The sequence below is a fragment of the Sus scrofa genome, chromosome 12, assembly GCF_000003025.6.
Source record: "Sus scrofa isolate TJ Tabasco breed Duroc chromosome 12, Sscrofa11.1, whole genome shotgun sequence".
In the NCBI taxonomy this organism is placed as follows: Eukaryota; Metazoa; Chordata; class Mammalia; order Artiodactyla; family Suidae; genus Sus; species Sus scrofa.
Genome location: NC_010454.4, coordinates 52,904,936 through 52,923,360, shown reverse-complemented (window position 1 = coordinate 52,923,360; position 18,425 = coordinate 52,904,936). Strand labels below are relative to the sequence as shown.

The following is an 18,425-nucleotide window of genomic DNA, read 5'->3' as shown; positions in this document are numbered from 1 at the left end:
GCTTACACGTGGAATTGGCTCCTTCCACAAGAAACCTCAGGGAAGTGACTTGCCTTTCCCTCCGTCCAACAAGGAGCGTGCAAATGGGCCGGTCTCCATCTGGAGAGATGAGACCTGGATCTTACCCTCAACGCACCCAGCTTGGCAAACCCAAGCCTGGGGATGGCCTCCAGACTGTTGGTTCACTCTCTGCCTGTCACCCAGACCCACTTGGAAAAAATAGAACCACCATTTGGAGTGGCTCTGGGGTAAGGCTGAGATGCGTGCTGCTCCCTTCCACACCTTCTCCTGCAGGTGAAGGTCAGCATTGGTGCTCACAGGGAGATAAGCCGAGGAAGATATGTGGGGGCAAAGAGCCGGTATAGACCTCCAACCTCTTCCTGGGACCCAGGCCTCCCTCCAGCATCTCCAGAAAGGGGGACGGGGAAAAAGCGCTCCCACACCCCCTCCCATACTCCGGAGCCTGTCGTGAGATCGGTGCCCAGTGATTCCCTCCCCGCAACCAGCCTAATCCCAGGGACTCAGCTGTTTGGGTTCCCAACCAGATGGGTCTGTATAGAGTTCCTGTTGTGGCTCAGGGGTAACCAACTTGACTGGTATCCATGAGGACATGGGTTCAATCCCTGGCCTCCCTCAGTGGGTTAAGGATCTGGCATGGCCACGAGCTGCAGAGTAGGTCACAGATGAGGCTCGGATCTGGCATTGCCAAAAAAAAAAAAAAAAAAAAGGGTCTTTATGGGAGTTCCTTGTGGTGCAGCCGGTTAAAGATCCAGTGTTATCATTGCAGTGGCTTGGGTCGCTGCTGTGGCATGGGTTCAATCCCCAGCCTGGAAACCTCCACATGCTGTGAACAAAAAAAAAAAAAAAAAAAAAAAAAAAAAGAAAGAAAGAAAAAAAAAAAAAGATGCATCTTTGCAGAGACAAGAACAAGGAAGGAAGAAAGTGCCAAAACACAGGTATGGGGGGAGGGAAAATGAGGAGTTATTATTTCACAGATACTGAGTTTAATTTTACAGCACAAGAGTTCTGGAGATGGACGATGGTGATGGTTGTAGGACACTGAAGTTTAATGTCACCAAATGGGATACTTAAAAATGGTTAAAATGGTAAATTTAATTTATGAGTATTTAACCACAATTAAAAAAAAAAAAAAAAAAGGAAAGGAAACACAGGAAAGTCTTCCACTGACCAGACTGAGCCCCACCTCCTCGGTAGGATAGACAAGGTCTCTGACCCCATGGCTCAAGGTGCCTCCCCCACCTGCCCTCATTCCACCATATCAGTCTGGCCCCTGATTCAGCACATCGCACACCCTTCCTTATTTCCTATGCTGGGCACCAGGCGCAGACTGAGAGTCCAAGAACTATGCACCAGGCTAATGGTATTAAAAGGGGTAACATTTTGGAGTTCCTGTCATGGCGCAGCAGAAATGAATCCAACTAGGAACCATGGGGTTTCAGGTTCGATCCCTGGCCTCGCTCAGTGGGTTAAGGATCCGACTTTGCCGTGGGCTGTCGTGTAGCTCGCAGACTGGGCTTGGATATGATGATGTTGCTGTGGCCGGGGCGTAGGCTGGCAGCTGTAGCTGGGATTAGACCCCTGGCCTGGGAACCACCATATGCCGCAGGTGCGGCCCTAAAAAGAAAAAGAGAAAAAAAGGGCAACATTTCTCATTTATGGAGCACTTTCCACATGCCACGCACAGTGCTCAGCATCTGACCTACAATGAATTCACCAACTCCCCAACAACCCTGAGTGGAGTAACTGGCCCATTTTGTAGATGGAGAAACTGAAAGTTAAAGAGGTTCAGCCATCGGTTCAAGGTCCTGGCACGTCGTAGAAATTCCTATTAAAGCATCTTACATGTCTAGTTCTTTCCCCAGATCCCAGCTCTCTAGGACCAGGACCAAATCTTATTCATCTTTGGAGACTCTGTAGACTCCCTAACACAGGCCTTGGCATACCCTCAGGAGCCAGTTAATGTTAGCTGAAAGAAAGGGAGAGAGAGAGGGGGACTTCCCGTTGTGGTGCAGCGGAAACGAATCCGACCAGGAACCATGAGGTTGCAGGTTCGATCCCTGACCTCGCTCAGTGGGTTAAGGATCTGGCACTGCTGTGAGCTGTGGTGTAGTTGGAAGACGTGACTCAGATCCTGGGTTGCTATGGCTGTGGTGTAGGCCAGAAGCTGTAACTATGATTCTACCCCTAGCCTGAGAACCTCCATATGCCGTGGGTGTGGCCCTAAAAAGAAAAAAAAAAAAAAAGAAGAAGAAGAAGAAGAAAAAAGAGAGAGGAGGGAAGGAAGAAGGGAAGGGAAAGCAGAGGAGGAATAAATGGTACGCTGCCAAGCTCCAGAAAGGTTTTCAGGGGTGTGGGAGAGGCAAGGGACACTGGGCTGGCATTGTAGGTGCCCTTGGCGAGGGCCTGGCAGAGTCTGTGTCAAAGCAGAGTCAGTCTTAATGAAAGAGTGTAGACAGCTCTGGATGGTAATCTGGATGGTAATCAGGAATCTTGGAATCTAGGGCAAGCTGGAGAGAAAGAGAGGCTGGGGGCACAGTGTCCCAGACAGGATGGGGCGGAAGCAGGAAAGAAAACTAGCCCTTGGGAGATGCCTCGGGGACACAAGGCCAGGAAGCTGCCACTCAGAGCAACCCCCTTGGGGGAGACGCAGGTGTGTTCAGGCCCTTTCAACTCTCCCCACTGGCTCGCTTGCGGCCAAGGCCCGCACAAGACTTGGGTTTTTGGGATTTTGTGTGTTTCATTATTCACGTCTCTGCTCCAGCGGCTGCCTCCAGCAAGCTGCCCCTCCCCCCCCCCCCGCCCTTGATTCTACTGCAGGATTTGATTTCCTTTGTAGAAATAACCACTATCAGAAATGACCTTGCTTTGGGGGGGGACATCCACGGCATGCAGAGGTTCCCGGCCAGGGACTGAACCCACGCCACAGCAATGACCTGAGCCACAACTCTGATAATGCCGGATCCTTGACCTGCTAAGCCACCAGGGAAGTCCTTGCTTATTCATTTTTGTTCACGGGCTGTCTGGCTGTCCCTCCCTTACACTGTGAGCTTCATAAGGGCAGGGATTGTGTTTCTCCTCTTCCCCAGTGGGTTCTCAGGGTCTAGAACAGTGCCTGGTACACAGGAGGTGCTCAGTCACCATCAGGTGAATGGACAGATCCAAGGGGCCCAGGAAGACCCTGAACACTGCCCAGGGACTCCAGCTGAATTTGGGCTCCCCAACCCTGCTGCAGACTCTCCTACAGAACACTTTGACTGGATGGAGGCAGCTGTAGACCCTGTAAACTTGAGATTGGTAGGGTCCGAGGAGGGGCCTAGGATTGGTGTCTTCCAACCCCGAGATTCTCTAAGATGCCTCCCTACCCTGGAGTCATTTAGGGCCTTGCTGCTCCTTGCAGAAGGGGGACGGCAGGTCGGTCGGATGAGTAACACCCTGTTGCCTGGGTTACTGGTAGCAAAATCCTTATAACCTGGGACACTGGGATCCCCATGGGGTCTGGAGATGGGGGATGGGTTAACAGTTCTTAAGGGGGATGAGAACTGAGAGGTAGGGTCCCAGAGGGCTGGGGTCCCTGAGCTTCCCAGGGGCCTGGGAGCTTTGGGCTAGGCTATAAGGATTTCCAAGAGGGCTGAAGGCTGGGAGCTGGGGACTTGGGTACGAGGTTTCCCAGAGAGCTGTGGGTTGAGGCAGGAGGGTGCCCCAGGGAGGAGCTGGGGCTCCACGATTCTCCTGAGGGCTGGGTCCCCATATATTCTTTGAGGACAGAGATATTCCTGAATCCCTCTGTTCTTTCCAGCTAGGACCAGCACAAGCCAGTTCTTGTTTAATGGAATAAAGGCAAATTCGTCCGGGAAAGCAGCAGGTGGACCAAGGCTAGGGGGGATAAGGCAGCTTGCGTGCCCTCTGCACTCCCCACTTTTTCTTTCTCCCTGCTGCCTCCGCCCCTTTCGCCAGAACCCCTACCCCCATCTCTCTACGACCCACTCATGCCCCCTGCTGCTACTTTCTTGGACAACAGTGGCCAGTCTAAAGGATAAGGAGTTCCCGTCACGGCTCAGCAGTAACAAACCTGACTAGTATCCATGAGGATGCAGGTTCGATCCCTGGCCTTGCTCCATGGGTTAAGGATCCGAGTTGCCGTGAGTTGTGGTGTAGGTGACAGACACAGCTCGGTTCCCGCATTGTTGTGGCTGTGATGTAGGCTGGCAGCTACAGCTCCAATTCAACCCCTAGCCTGGAAACCTCCATATGCTGCAGGCGCAGCCCTAAAAAGACAAAAAATAATAATAAAATAAAAGAAATAAAGGACAAGAAAATCCCATCGCTGCTCTTCCCCCCTGATTTATGAACAGCTTCAAAGGGACAAAACTGAAGTCCCAAGCAGTAGCTGCTGGGAAAGGAGGTGAGCTCCTGGCTCCCAGGAAGTGACCTGTACTAAGGGTATGAGTGTCTGTGGGTGCTTTTGCTAGAATCCCAACCTAAGATGTCACCACTTCCTCAGGAAGCCCTCCTTGAGCCCAGCCTAGGTCAAGGCTGCTGGCCGCCAAGCGTTCGCCATTCCCTGACTGCTCCCTTTCGGGGCTAATCAGAGTTTCCACTCACCACCCACTCGTTAGTTTTTGATGGATGTCTGCCTCCCCCAGGGGACCTTGAGCACAGAAAGGGCAGGATGCAGGGTTGGTTTCACTCATCAGTATGACCCAGTGCTGGGCACAACGCCTGGTATATTGCAGATGCAGAGTAAATATCGGTTGAATAAATGAATGAGTGACATTCTAAGGGGGCTTTTCATTGGGGCTTTAATGGGCGGTGTCAGTGCCATTGCCTGGGCTCTGAGGACAGCTGTGAGTCCGAATGTCCTAGCTTCTGCTCAGGGCCCGGTCCATGTCCAGCCTCTGGCCATCCAAGCAAAAGGAGGTGGAAGAGGCCTCTCCTAGAGAGAGGTAGCATGGAGGGGACATTAGGGTGGCCTGGATCCAGAAGCTCCCTCCCGCTTTTCCAGTTGGAGCTACAGCTGCCGACCTATGCCACAGCCACAGCAACACAGGATCCGAGCTGTGTCTGTGACCTACACCACAGCTCACAGCAACACCGGATCCTCAACCCACTGAGCAAGGCCAGGGATTGAACCTGCAACCTCATGGTACCTGGTTGGATTTGTTTCCACTGCACCACCATGGGAACTCCCTCCAACCTCAATTTTTGAATGCACTTCCTCCCCCTGCCCCTTTATCCTCTCCCTTCTCGTGGCCTTCTCCTCTTCCCTCCCAGAGTTTCCTTCCCCTAAAAATGCGCCCCTCCCAGCTTCTCCCCCACGCCTTTGCTGTTTCCAGTGGTGTGCTGAAAAGCTTGGGCAATGCTCTCTTACCTGGCAAAGCCCCCAGGAACAGCCGCCCCTGTGGCTGGGCCCAGAGGTTAAGGAGGGAGCCGCCGCCTGCAGGAGGCAGATCAAGGATCTCCTTCTTTGGCCCCTGGCTCTAAACCACAATGAACACAGTCCGCTTCAGCTGAAGGGGGAATCCCAAGACCACAGGCAGATCCAGCCCTGGCTCCGACCCAGAAGACAGCACCACCTTCTGCGGAGTGTGTGGAGGGGACGTAAGAGGCAGAGACAAGAGTGAACTGCAGGGAGTTCCCTTCGTGGCTCAGTGGTTAACCAACCCAACTAGGATCCATGAGGACGCAGGTTCGATCCCTGGCCTTGCGCTGCGGTGAACTGTGCAGATACAGTTCGGTGGCATTGCTGGGACTGCGGTGTAGGTCGGCAGCTGTAGCTCGGATGTGACTCCTCGCCTGGGAACTTTCATATGCTGTAAGTGTGGCTCTAAAAAGCAAAAAAAAAAAAAGAAAAAAGAAAAGAACTGTACCTGCTCCTTGTGGCCCAGCTCTGGCTCCCTTAAGTCTGCCTCTTTGCCATGGGGTCCATCTACTGGCCATTCCACCACCTTGATCCTGCCTCAATGCTCTTGGCTTGGCCTTCTATGAAACTACAGCCACCCCAAGCAAATATACAGTCCAAGGAAAAGCCTTTTGCTTGCCATGGGTAGCTTTCATATGGGTCTCCCCCCACCCCACCCTTAAGCCTTCCTAATATTGACATACATTTTGGACTCCCCTTTGATCCCCGCTGCTCCCGGGCTCCACTGAATACAGGAAAATCCCCCCTCTTACTTGATCTTGGAGGTGGAGGTGGAGCCAAGAAGAGTTTTCTGGGGTCCCAAGGGCAAGGAGGTGGCCTGAGCCTGCTGCTAGCTGGAGTCCCAGGTCCAAGGAGAAGGCCCAGGGTTCTACATGAGGCTGGGGGATGCCTTGGGGGAAGAAATGACCCTCCTGAGGTCTCAAAGCCGGGGATGCATGGAGGGAAGGGGTTACCGGTAGAGGGAAAAGGACACAGAGCAGACCACGGAGGGAAAAATAGCCTTGACCGTGGAGACTGAATTCTGCACCAGTGCGTGGAGGGAAGAATATCCCAGGTTGAGACTCCACAGCACAGCTTCTGAGACTCGTGGGGACAGATGCTGAGGTCTGGGCCTGTTGGTCCAGCCAGTTATTCCGGCACAGGCAGCCATCCAGGGCAGGGACCAGCTGGAGCCCGTGGGGGGAAGGGAAGATGCGGGGGATGTTGGAATCCGGATCTCTGAGCCCCAGTCCCGGCCTCCCCACCCTGTTTGTTCCCTCCAAGACACAAGCATTTGGCCCTCCAGGTAGCTCTCACCCCATCCCATCTCCTTGGAGTGTGGACTTGGAGCCCCCATGGCCACCCAGCCAGCAGTGCTTTACCAGCTTTGGTCATGGTTCCTGCCCCTGTGGTGCAGTTACCAGCAACCGGAGATTGGAGTCAGGGAAGAGCAGCCCCCCAGCGCCATCGTCAGGATGGGCTGGGGTTTGTTATCGCGTGGCCCGGAGACCTGTCTCAGATGCGGCACCTGCTCCCCATCCACCCCCGGAAGCACGGAATCCACGTGGATCTTCTCTTCCACCTGCAGGAAGAACAGGAGAAGAATCAGAGCCCCCTGGGGCCTCCCTCCGCGGCTTTCTTCAGAGACAGCCTAGTATGGCAGAAGGAACACGTACTTGGAAGAGTCAGCTGGGGGAGTTCCCGTCGTGGCTCAGTGATTAACGAATCCGACTAGGAACCATGATGTTGCAAGTTCGATCCCTGACCTTGCTCAGCAGGTTAAGGATCCAGCATTGCTGTGAGCTGTGGTGCAGGTTGCAGACTTGGCTCAGATCTGGCGTTGGTGTGGCTGTGGCATAGGCCGGTGGCTTCAGCTCGATGAGACCCCTAGCCTGGGAACCTCCATATGCCATGGGTGCAGCCCTAGAAGGAAAAAAAGACCAAAAAAAAAAAAAAAAAAAAAAAAAAAACCCACACAAAACAAAACTGAAACAGATTCACAGACATAGAAAACAAACTTATGGTTACCAAAGAGGAAAGGGGGGAGGGCTAAATTGGGAGTTTGGGACTAACAGATACACACTACTACACATAAAATAGATAAACAACAAAGTCCTACAGTGTAGCTCAGAAAGCTATATCCAGGATCTTGTAATAAACTATAATGGGAAAGAATCTGGAAAAGAATATATACATATAAAACTGAGACACTTGACTGTATACCAGAAACTACCACAACATTGTTAATCAACCCTACGTCAATTAAAAGAAAAGAGGAGCAGTTCCCGTCGTGGCTCAGTGGTTAACGAATCCGACTAGGAACCATGAGGTTGCGGGTTCGGTCCCTGCGCTTGCTCAGTGGGTTAATGATCTGGCGTTGCCGTGAGCTGTGGTGTAGGTTGCAGACGTGGCTCGGATCCTGCATTGCTGTGGCTCTGGCGTAGGCCGGTGGCTACAGCTCCGATTCGACCCCTAGCCTGGGAACCTCCATATGCCGCGGGAGCAGCCCAAGAAATGGCAAAAAGACGAAAAAAAAGAAAAAAAGAAAACAGCAGCTGATGGAGAGAGGGTGAGGTCAGAGGACTAGGTCAAGGAACGAGGTCAACCTCATCCTTTGTGATCTTGGTTAGGCTAAAGGTCCTGATGGTGACAGGCTCTTGTCCATGGCCATTTCGAGGCACAGAGCAGGAGGGTCCTGAGGCCTCTGTCAGAGAGAAAAATTATTAAGTTGAAATAAGGACAAGCCAGAGACAGATGGAGGGAGCGAGGGAGGGAGCGAGGCACTGCTCCAAGGCAGGAGGAGGACAGAAAGAAGAGTGCAGGGCTGAGCCCCTCTCTGCCCAGCACCTGATCAGGAGATCACGTCTCAGGGCCTGTTCTTCATGGCTGGGAGGTGGCAATGGTGGCCGCAGCAGCCCACGCCATGTGGCCCGAGGCCCTCTGCTCTCCATAATCAACCTCGGCCTTCTCTGTGCCTCTGACAACTCTGGGGAGAATGCGTGGGGGCAGGCAGCCCTGGCACATGGTTGGGGAAGGGTTAAAGGTTGCTGGCGGTGGGGAGAAGTGGGGGAGACAGGGCCCCTGACCCTCCTGCCCCTCTGAGGACCACCCTCCCACACTGCGGAGAAATTGAAGAGCTGGAAGACGACACCTACTTCCCCTCTCCCTCTAGAGCCTGACCTGGGTCCTCCAAGCCTTCCACCCACCTGCGGAGGCTGCCTTGACAACCATGAGCTCTAAAAGCAGTCCTGCCTGGCTCCCCAAGTAGCATCCTCCGTGAGGTCTACAGCTGAGACATGGAACCTCAAATACTAGCTGGGTGACTGTGGGCAAGTCACCCCACTGTCATGCTTCAGTGTCCTCCTCTGTGAAACGTGAAAAATAATACTTTATGGGGTTACTGTGAACGAGGATGAATGGGGATAATGCAGGCACAGCGCCTGGTATCTGCTCTGAGCTCCTTCCTCAATATTCTCACAAGCTCTGAGGTTTGCCTCATAGGGAGGTATTGTCTTTGTATCCACTGACTGATTCAGCAGATACTGAGAGACTCCCCCCCCCAAGCCCCCACCCCCCATTATCTTCCCTTATCAGTTTCCTACAAGGCCTAACCATTTACCACCAGAAATTCATCACCCTCTCCCTGATCCATTTTATTTTATTATTTTACCTTTTTTTTTTTTTGTCTTTTCTAGGGCCACTTCCGTGGCATATGTAGGTTCCCAGGCTAGGCGTCAAATCGGAGTTGTAGCCCCTGGCCTATGCCACAGCCACAGCAATGGGGGATCGGAGCTCCATCTGTGACCTACACCACAACTCATGGCAACGCTGGATCCTCAACCCACTGAGCGAGGCCAGGGATCAAACCCGCAACCTCATGGTTCCTAGACAGATTTGTTAACCACTGTGCCACGACGGGAACTCCTATTATTTTATTCTTAAAAAAAATTTGTTTGGGAGTTTCCGTTGTGGCTCAGTGGTTAACGAATCTGACTAGGAACCATGAGGTTGCGGGTTCGATCCCTGGCTTTGCTCAGTGGGTTAAGGATCAGCGTTGCTGTGAGCTGTGGTGTAGGTTGAAGACATGGCTCGGATCCTGCATTGCTGTGGCTGTGGTACAGACTGGCAACTACAGCTCTGATTTGACCCCTGACCTGGGAACCTCCATATGCCACGGGTGCGGCCCTAAAAAGCAAAATGAATAAGTAAATAAATAAAAATAAATTATAGTTTATTTTGCAATGTCCCTGGCCTATTTTAAAATACAAAGGCTCCTAAGAGAAGTAACACTTTGAGCCAGAAGGAGGTTTGGGGCTCGTCCCAGGTGGGTGGGCTGGAATGGGTGAGTTTGAGTAAATGGTACAGCAGATTCTGCACACTTCAGTTAAAGAAGGTGTCTTTTGAGCCGTGGGCTTTCTCTCTCCGGTGGAGCCTGGAACACCCAAAAAACCGCGAAGAAGCCTCGGCAGTCCAGCCTTGACCCCTGCCCAGAGGCGCGGTCACGAGACCTGGTCAAGGGGGCTGGGCTGGGGTGGGCGGGGACATGCCTTCTCTGCAAGCTGATTGGCTGATTGGTGCGCGCCTGCCCCTGCCGAATTTAGAGGCTACCAGGCAGTGAAGACCCCTCGCCTAGTCGCTGTCGCTCCCCCCGCAGTAGCCGGAATTGGACTTCGGCTTTCCAGCCCGCGGCTCCTTCACCGCCTCGCTTCCCACCCGTGCCCCCGGCTTCCCGGGATCCGAATTTGTAGGCCTCTTAAAGGGTCCCAGTTGCTCTTCGCCCGGTGCTCCAGAGCGGAAGTGGGGGTCCTGGACTTTGGTCCCAGACGTTGAGGATCGGAATGGCTTCCGTGCTCATCCGAGAGGCCAAGGAGGGAGACTGTGGAAATATCCTGAGGATGATTCGGGTGAAAGATGCGGGCCGGAAACCAGGGTCCCAGAGGGGGTCAGAGCGGCGCGGCGGGAGTGGGGCGGGAAGGAGAAGGTGGGAGCAGAGGGAGAAGGGCTCCCTGGGGTCCTGCTCGGGGAGCAGGGAGACCTCCTGCCTTAATCTTGTCTCTGCCCCCCACGCCATAGGAACTCGCCGAGTACGAGAAACTGTCCGACCAGGTGAAGATCAGTGAAGAAGGTAGAGGCCCAACACCTGGCTCCTGCTGGAGGCTGGGGAGGGAGTGAGGGATGAGTTCAGGCAGTAGCTCCAGGCTGGGCACACATCCAGGCCTTCTCTCTCTATCTCTTTGTCGCAACTCCCATCCTGCAGCCCTGAGAGCAGACGGCTTCGGAGAGAATCCTTTCTTTCACTGTTTGGTAGCAGAGATTCTTCCTGCCCCTGGGGAGCCACAGGGTAAGAACATCCCGACCTCAGAGGGGCCCCCTGCAGTCAGCCTCAGAGGTCGCTCCCCCAGGCGCCCAGTCACCTGCCCTTCTTTTTTCTCTCTCAGGGTCTTGCATGGTGGGCTATGGGCTGTACTACTTCATCTATAGCACATGGACCGGACGGAATATTTATCTGGAAGACATCTACGTGAAGCCAGAATATCGGGGTACTGGGCAAGACTGGGGTGGGAAGAAATCATCACCCCATAGACTGCCCCATCTTTTGCCCCTTAATCGTAGCCTGTGGTCTTTTCTGATCCCCTTCAGCTCAGACAATCCCTCTTTTTGCTTTTTTCTCCCTACATCAGGTCAGGGGATTGGTTCCAAAATAATCAAAAAAGTGGCTGAGGTGAGGAGAGGGGTGGGGCTACAAGCTGGGCCCTGGCAAAGCCAAGCCAGATGGGAGGCACCTGGGTTGAATGGCAGGTGAGAAGGCCTTTTCCTTTTTGACCCCCGGAAAGTGAGCGATTCTTCTCCCATAGGTGGCCCTGGATAAGGGCTGCTCCCAGTTCCGCCTGGCAGTCCTGGACTGGAACAAGAAGGCCGTGGACTTGTACAAGACCCTAGGAGCCCGAGATCTGACGGAAGCGGAAGGCTGGCATTCCTTTCGCTTCGAGGGAGAGGCAATGAGGGAGTTGGCAGGAAAGTGACATTATCCCTTGGGGATCACTCTTTTGGCTTCTCCAGCCCCACCAGCTCAAGCACTCCTCAGAGACTGTCTCTACGGACCAAGGCCTCCCTGAAGGAAGGAGGATTGGTGGTGAATAGTCCCAAAGGGAAGGAGCAAAGTGAGGAAGAGGCCTTGCCACCCCCTTGTTCAGGGTGAAAAATAAATGAGAATTTCTATGTGTCGATGTGGTGTTGGGGAGGGGAGTTGAGGACGCAGTAAGCATCGGCTACTTTAAGATCCTTTCTCAGTGTTCTGCCTGGTGGCCGTTGCTCCTGGGGGTAAAAGGGGGCCTAAGATGACTTTGACCCTCAGTGGACCAGAGTATGGGCTCTGGTCTGTGGCATATAGAGGAAAGGGGAGCAAGGGGTCAGTTTGCACACTGGGTGTGTTGGTCATGTTTGGGACCCAGACAAAGGCCTTCCGTGTTGGGACCCTGCTGTGCGGAATCCAAGACAGAGGCCGGCCCACTGACCTAACAGATGGAACAGGCTGCCACCTGGTGGCGGCATTTTCAGGGGCACCAGGAAAGACCGTTTGCCCCAACTTAAAAAATTAACTCAGCTAGCTAGTGCCTTTTCTTTTTCAAAAGTCACAAAGCCATTACTTTCAGTTCAGCAAAACCGAAACAACCTTAAGGACCCATGGAGATGGGAAGGTAAACAGATTAGTTTCCCACTTTCATAATATTTTATTGCACAAGCATATATAACTTCTAGGTTTGTTATCGACAAGTTTGAACAGACATTTAAAAATAGAATCTTGGCGTGCCCGTGGTAGCTCAGTGGTTAACGAAACCAACAAGGAACCATGAGGTTGCAGCTTCAATCCCTGGCCTTGCTCAGTGGGTTAAGGATCCAGCATTGCTGTGAGCTGTGGTGTAGGTCGCAGACGCGGCTGGGATCCCCCGTTGCTGTGGCTGTGGTGCAGGCCGGCGGCTACAGCTCCCATTAGACCCCTCGCCTGGGAACCGCCATATGCCGTGGATTTAGCCCTAGAAAAGGAAAAAAAAAAAAAAATAGAATCTGGAATAGAATTCCCTGGTGATCTAGTGGTTAGAATTCACCACTTTCACCTCTGTGGCTTGGGTTCAATTCCTGAGCTGGGAACTGAGATCCCACATTAAGCTGCTGCATGCAGCAGCCAAGAAAATAAGAAATAAAAATAAAGTAAATCCATAGTCTTGCTTACATCACTAGTATTAACCTTTTGGTATTGATTCTTTAGATTTTTTTCAACGTACATGTATACATGTAATGAGTTAAGCATGTGGGAATTTATGGGATGATATTCCTTTGCAGCCTGTTTTTTCATTTAACAATAAATCAGGAATTTTCATTGTGGCGCAGTGGAAGTGAATCCAAATAACTGGTAACCATGAGATTGCAGGTTTGATCCCTGGCCTCGCTTAGTGGGTTAAGGATCTTGCTTAGTGTTGCTGTGGCTGTGGTGTAGGCCAGCAGCTACAGCTCTGATTCGACCCCTAGCCTGGGAACCTCCATATGCTGCGGCTATGGGCATAAAAAGACCAAAAAAAAAAAAAAAAAAAAGATACAGCCAAACAACACTTCAGGGGCCTATATTCTTCCATTGTGATACCAATTTTTGGCCTTGAAAACCAGATTACTGCAGATGGGTCTTTAGGACAAACTTGAAATAATGAAGCTGGTCAGCCCCTTCCACAGATGGGAGCCAGGAGAATCCAGTGTCTCGGCCTTGGCTCATCTCAGTCTAGCAGGGATTAATATCTTAAACATGAACAAGTTATCTAGCAATGGCACTTTTTATTTTTATTTTTTATTTTTTTGTCTTTTTAGGGCCACACCCAAGGATAATGCCACAGCTCATGGCAATGCCAGATCCTTAACCCACTGAGCGAGGCCAGGGATCAAACCCGCAACCTCATGGTTCCTAGTTGGATTTGTTTCCACTGCGCCACGATAGGAACTCCAGCACCTCCATTGATGGCACTTTTTATTTATTTATTTATTTATTGGTCTTTTTTTGCCTTTTCTAGGGCTGCTCCCACGGCATATGGCATATGGAGGTTCCCAGGCTAGGGGTCTAATCGGCCTACGCCAGAGCTATAGCAACATGGGATACGAGCCGCATCTGTGAGCCACACCACAGCTCACGGCAACACCGGATCCTTAACCCGCTGAGCAAGGCCAGGGATCGAACCCAAAACCTCATGGTTCCTAGTCAGATTTGTTAACCACTGTGCCACGACAGGAACTCCTCGATGGCACTTTTTAAACTGAAATGTTAAGGCAGAATGGATGACATCTGGAAGGATGTCCAAACAAGCTGAGAGTAGTTGCTTCCAGGGAGAGGAGCTGGGTGTCCAGGACACAGAAGGAAGGGGACCACTTTTCCCATATACCACTTTGGACCTTCTGAATTTTGTGCCTTACCCATGTAGTACTTCTTCAGAAAAATGAATAAATAAAACTTAAAACATTAATGCAGAAGAAAAGACTATAGAAGTCTCTGGTGGCACAGTGGGTTAAGGATCCAGCATTGGCACTATTGTGGCTTGGGTCTCTGCTGTGGTGCAGGTTCGATCCCTGCCAGGTTTGAACGCCTATGTGCTGTGGGTTCAACCAAAAAAATAATAAACCAGGAAGCTTGATATTTCCAACATTTATCTTGCTCCCATCCTGTTCTGTCTTTGCTTTTTGGAGTTTACACTGTTTTTGTTATTCACTCACCTTGGCTCAGGTCTTCGCAGTTTTCATAGGATGTCTTTGCGCTGGCATCAATTCCTTCTGCAGCCACCCCATGGTCTGCCACTCACTCATCACTTCATTCGCCTCCTGTAAGGTGATTCTATTAGATGCCCTGGCTGATTGGTATGGCATGATAAGCACCTGAGTTCTGGCCATTCCAGGAGTACAGAGTGGAGGGCATTTAGGGTAAGGGCTTTTGAAAGGAAGACTAGAGAGGGAGTTCCCGTCCTGGCTCAGTGGTAACGAAGCCGACTAGTATCCACGAGGATGTGGGTTTGATCCCTGGCCTCACTCAGTGGGCTCAGTGGGTTAAGGATCCAGCGTTGCATGAGCCATGGGATAGGTTGCAGATGTGGCTTGGATCCTGACTTGCTGTGGCTGTGGTATAAGCCAGCAGCTGCAGCTCCAATTTGACCCCAAGCTTGGGGATTTAGGGCCCTAAAAAAGCAAAAAAACCTTTTTTTTTTTTTTTTTTGTCTTTTGTTCTTTTAGGGCCACCCGAAGCATATGGAGGTTCCCAGGCTAGAGGTCTAATCGGAGCCGTAGCCACTGGCCTACGCCAGAGAGACAGCAACGTGGGATCCGAGCCTCGTCTGTGACCTACACCACAGCTCAGGGCAATGCCAGATCCTTTTTTTTTTTTTTTTTTTTTTGTCTTTTTGCTATTTCTTGGGCCGCTCCCGCGGCATATGGAGGTTCCCAGGCTAGGGGTCGAATCGGAGCTGTAGCTGTCGGCCTACGCCAGAGCCACAGCAACGCTGGATCCGAGCCGTGTCTGCCACCTACACCACAGCTCACGGCAACGCCGGATCTTAACCCACTGAGCAAGGCAGGATCGAACCCGCAACCTCATGGTTCCTAGTCGGATTCGTTAACCACTGCGCCACGACGGGAACTCCAATGCCAGATCCTTAACCCACTGAGCAAGGGCAGGGATCGGACCCGAAACCTCGTGGTTCCTAGTCAGAATTGTTAACCACTGAGCCATGACGGCAACTCCAAAAAAAAATTTTTTTTTGAAGCAAAAAAAAATAAAGGAAGAATAGAGAAAATTAAAATCTCTCTCAAGGGAGTTCCCATCATGGCTCAGTGGTTAGCGAATCTGACTAGGAACCATGAGGTTGCGGGTTTGATCCCTGGCCTTGATCAGTGGGTTAAGGATCCAGTGTTGCCATGAGCTGTGGTGTAGGTTGCAGACGTGGCTCGGATCCCACATTGCTGTGGCTGTAGCTACATCTCTGATTAGACCCCTAGCCTAGGAACCTCCATATGCCTCAGGAGCGGCCCTGGAAAAGGCAAAAAGACAAAATAAATAAATAAAATAAAATAAATAATTAAAATATCTCTCAAATCTGTCCACATCCCTAACCCTATTTCCACTATCACCACTCCTTAAAAATTGCCAGAGCCTCCTAACTGATCTCCCAACCTCCTTCTGTAATAACACCACTTCCATAGGGTTATAATTATTTTTTTAATCATAGATGTACATTATTTAAAAAGTCAAAAAATTTTTTTCTCTTTTTAAGGTCACACTTGTGACATACAGAACTTCCATATGTCCCAGGCCACAGCCACAGCAACACTGGATCTGAACCACATCTGTGACCTATGCTGCAGCTTGTAGCAAGAATGCCCCAATCCTTAACCCACTGAGGGAGGCTGGGGATCGAAACTGCAACCTCATGGTTCCTAGTCAGGAGGGAGGCCGGGGATCGAACCTGCAACCTCATGGTTCCTAGTCAGAGTCATTTCCACTGCACCATGATGGAAACTCTGATATTGATAATTCTTGATGTTTTTTGTTTCAGGCATTAGTATTTTTTTTTTTTCCACCGCACCTGAAGCATGCAGAAGTTCCTGGGCTACCACAGTGACTATGCCAGGCCCTTAACCTACTAAGCCACCAGGGAACTCCTCAGGCATTAGTATTGACCTCCCACTGCTAACTCTTTTTTCCAACCCCAGGCAATCACCTCACCCCACTTCCTATCCTCCCATCCTTCCGATATAACAATTTAACCCTGGTTGGATCTTTGTTTCGGGTTTACGTGCTATGATTATGCAAATGCTTTTCACAGTTGAACTATGTGGATTGTGATGGTTTTTCTTTCTTGCACCATTTTTGTCTTCCCTGGAATTAATATTTGCCTTGTCTGCTATGTTTGCTTAGTTTTCTGTGTACTGTAAATTTTCCTCAAATTGTCCCCTGGTTGCATTAATCTCATCTAAGAATATGCAAACAGGTAAGGAATTTGATGTATTCCATTTTGAAGAACTTTCTCACAGAGCCCTGAGAACTGCTCCAGCGCAGGGTCTGATCTTTAGGCTACCCTGTGGAATCCCCTTTCCAATCCATCCTAGGGACTCCCTTTGCCCCTCTTTTGGGGTGACAGCTTTGTTCCCTAGAACCTAGGTACTCATCCTTCTCTGTTAATTTTTTTTTTTTTTTTTGGTCTTTTTAGGGCCGTACCCATGGCATACAGAGGTTCCCAGGCTAGGGGTCCAATTGGAGCTGTAGCTGCCGGCCCACGCCACAGCCACATCAACAGGCAGATCCACGATGCATCTGCAACCTACACCACAGACTCCTGCCCTGAAGGGTGTAAGCCTGGTAATAGGTAATCTCAGAGCTGGGTGAGGAGTGAGTCTGGGACCAATCTCAACATTCAATCCATAAACTTTGATTTAATCCCCAGTTTCAGTATCTATCAAATCATCAATCTATCCATCTTCCTATCTTTCTCCCAGTCTCTCTAGTATTTACAAGCCTAATGCAAGCTGGGCCTTTCTGTTGACATACCCTGAACAGTCCAACTGGAGTAATCTCGTTTTAAACACAAGCCAGCTGAAAATCCTATCATGGCTCCCAGGCTCCCACTGCTCTTAGCACCATATCCAAACTTCTGGGGGAGTTCCCCGTTGTGGCTCTGCGGAAATGAATCTGACTAATATCCATGAGGATGTGGGTTGGATCCCTAGCCTTGCTCAGTGGGTTAAGGAGCGAGGTGTTGCTGTGAGCTACAGCAGGCTGCAGTAGGCTCAGATCCTGAGTTGCTGTGGCTGTGGGCCAGCAGCTGTAGCTCCGATTCCACCTACAGGCCAGCAGTGTAGCTCCCATTCGACTCCAAGCCTGGGAACTTTCATAGTTCCGTGGGTGTGGCCCTAAAAAGAAAAAGAAAAAAGAAAACTGGAGTTCCCGTCGTGGTGCAGCAGAAACGAATCCAACTAGGAGCCATGAGGTTGCTGGTTCAATCCCTGGCCTCGCTTAGTGGGTCAAGGATGCTGCGTTGCTGTGGCTGTGGCGTAGGCCGGCAGCTGTAGCTCCGATTAGATCCCTAGCCTAGAAACCTCTGTATGCCCAGGGTGCAGCCCTGAAAAGACAAAAGACCAAAAAAAAAAAAAGAAAGAAGAAAACAAAATCCAAACCTCTGGCCAGTCCTTCCAGGCTCTGGCCCACACCTCTACTGTCTGAAGCTTTTTTTTTTTTTGGTCTTTTTGTCTTTTTAGGGCTGCACCCACGGCATATAGATGTTCCCAGGCTAGGGGTCCAATCCGAGCTTTAGCTGCCGGCCTACACCACAGCCACAGCAATGCCAAATTCAAGAAACATCTGTGACCTACACCACAAGCAACACCGGATCCTTAACCCACTGATCGAGGCCAGGGATAGAACCCACAACCTCATGGTTTCTAGTTGGATTTGTTTCTGCTTCACCATGATGGGAACTCCTGAAATTTTGTTTTTTTGGCTGCATCTGTGGCACATGGAAGTCCCCAGGCCAAGGATCGGACCAGTGCCACAGCAGTGACCCAACCACTGCATGACAGTGCTAGATCCTTGACCCACTGCTCCACAAGAAAACTTCCATTACCTAAAATATTAGTCCAGCCATATTTCCTCGGCAAGTCAGTTCTGACCAAGTTAGACTCTTCAGTATCTCAAATACACTGTACTCTTCTCTTTGCACATGCCATTCCTCCATCTGAAATGCTGTTTTCCCCCTTTCCCACTCCCATCGTTGGCCTAAGTGAACAATGACTAGAGCAGATGGAAAAGAGCAAAAGTCAAATCTGAGAGGACTGTTGGAGCCAGAGGCTTGGAAGTTGATGATGCTGCCATTTCTAAAAAAAATTCAGTCACTCGAATTGCTTGAGTCCAAACCCACTGATTTCCTCTAATTCTCTCCTTATCAGAATCACTGCTGATAATCTACCATTTCTGCCACCCTAGTTA

The 18,425-nt window shown here is 50.9% G+C and overlaps 2 protein-coding genes across 2 annotated transcripts; one reads left to right on the top strand and one right to left on the bottom strand.

Moving 5' to 3' along the window:
* On the bottom strand, positions 4,269-8,650 carry SHBG (sex hormone binding globulin). The gene is given in 7 exon segments (XM_021066315.1): positions 4,269-4,954; positions 5,390-5,597; positions 6,193-6,606; positions 6,841-6,881; positions 6,884-7,001; positions 8,026-8,123; positions 8,626-8,650. Coding segments are annotated over 7 exon segments (1,038 nt in total). The 3' UTR covers positions 4,269-4,820.
* On the top strand, positions 10,047-11,636 carry SAT2 (spermidine/spermine N1-acetyltransferase family member 2). The gene is given in 6 exon segments (NM_001129962.2): positions 10,047-10,323; positions 10,493-10,544; positions 10,677-10,760; positions 10,858-10,959; positions 11,101-11,141; positions 11,275-11,636. Coding segments are annotated over 6 exon segments (513 nt in total). The 5' UTR covers positions 10,047-10,257; the 3' UTR covers positions 11,443-11,636.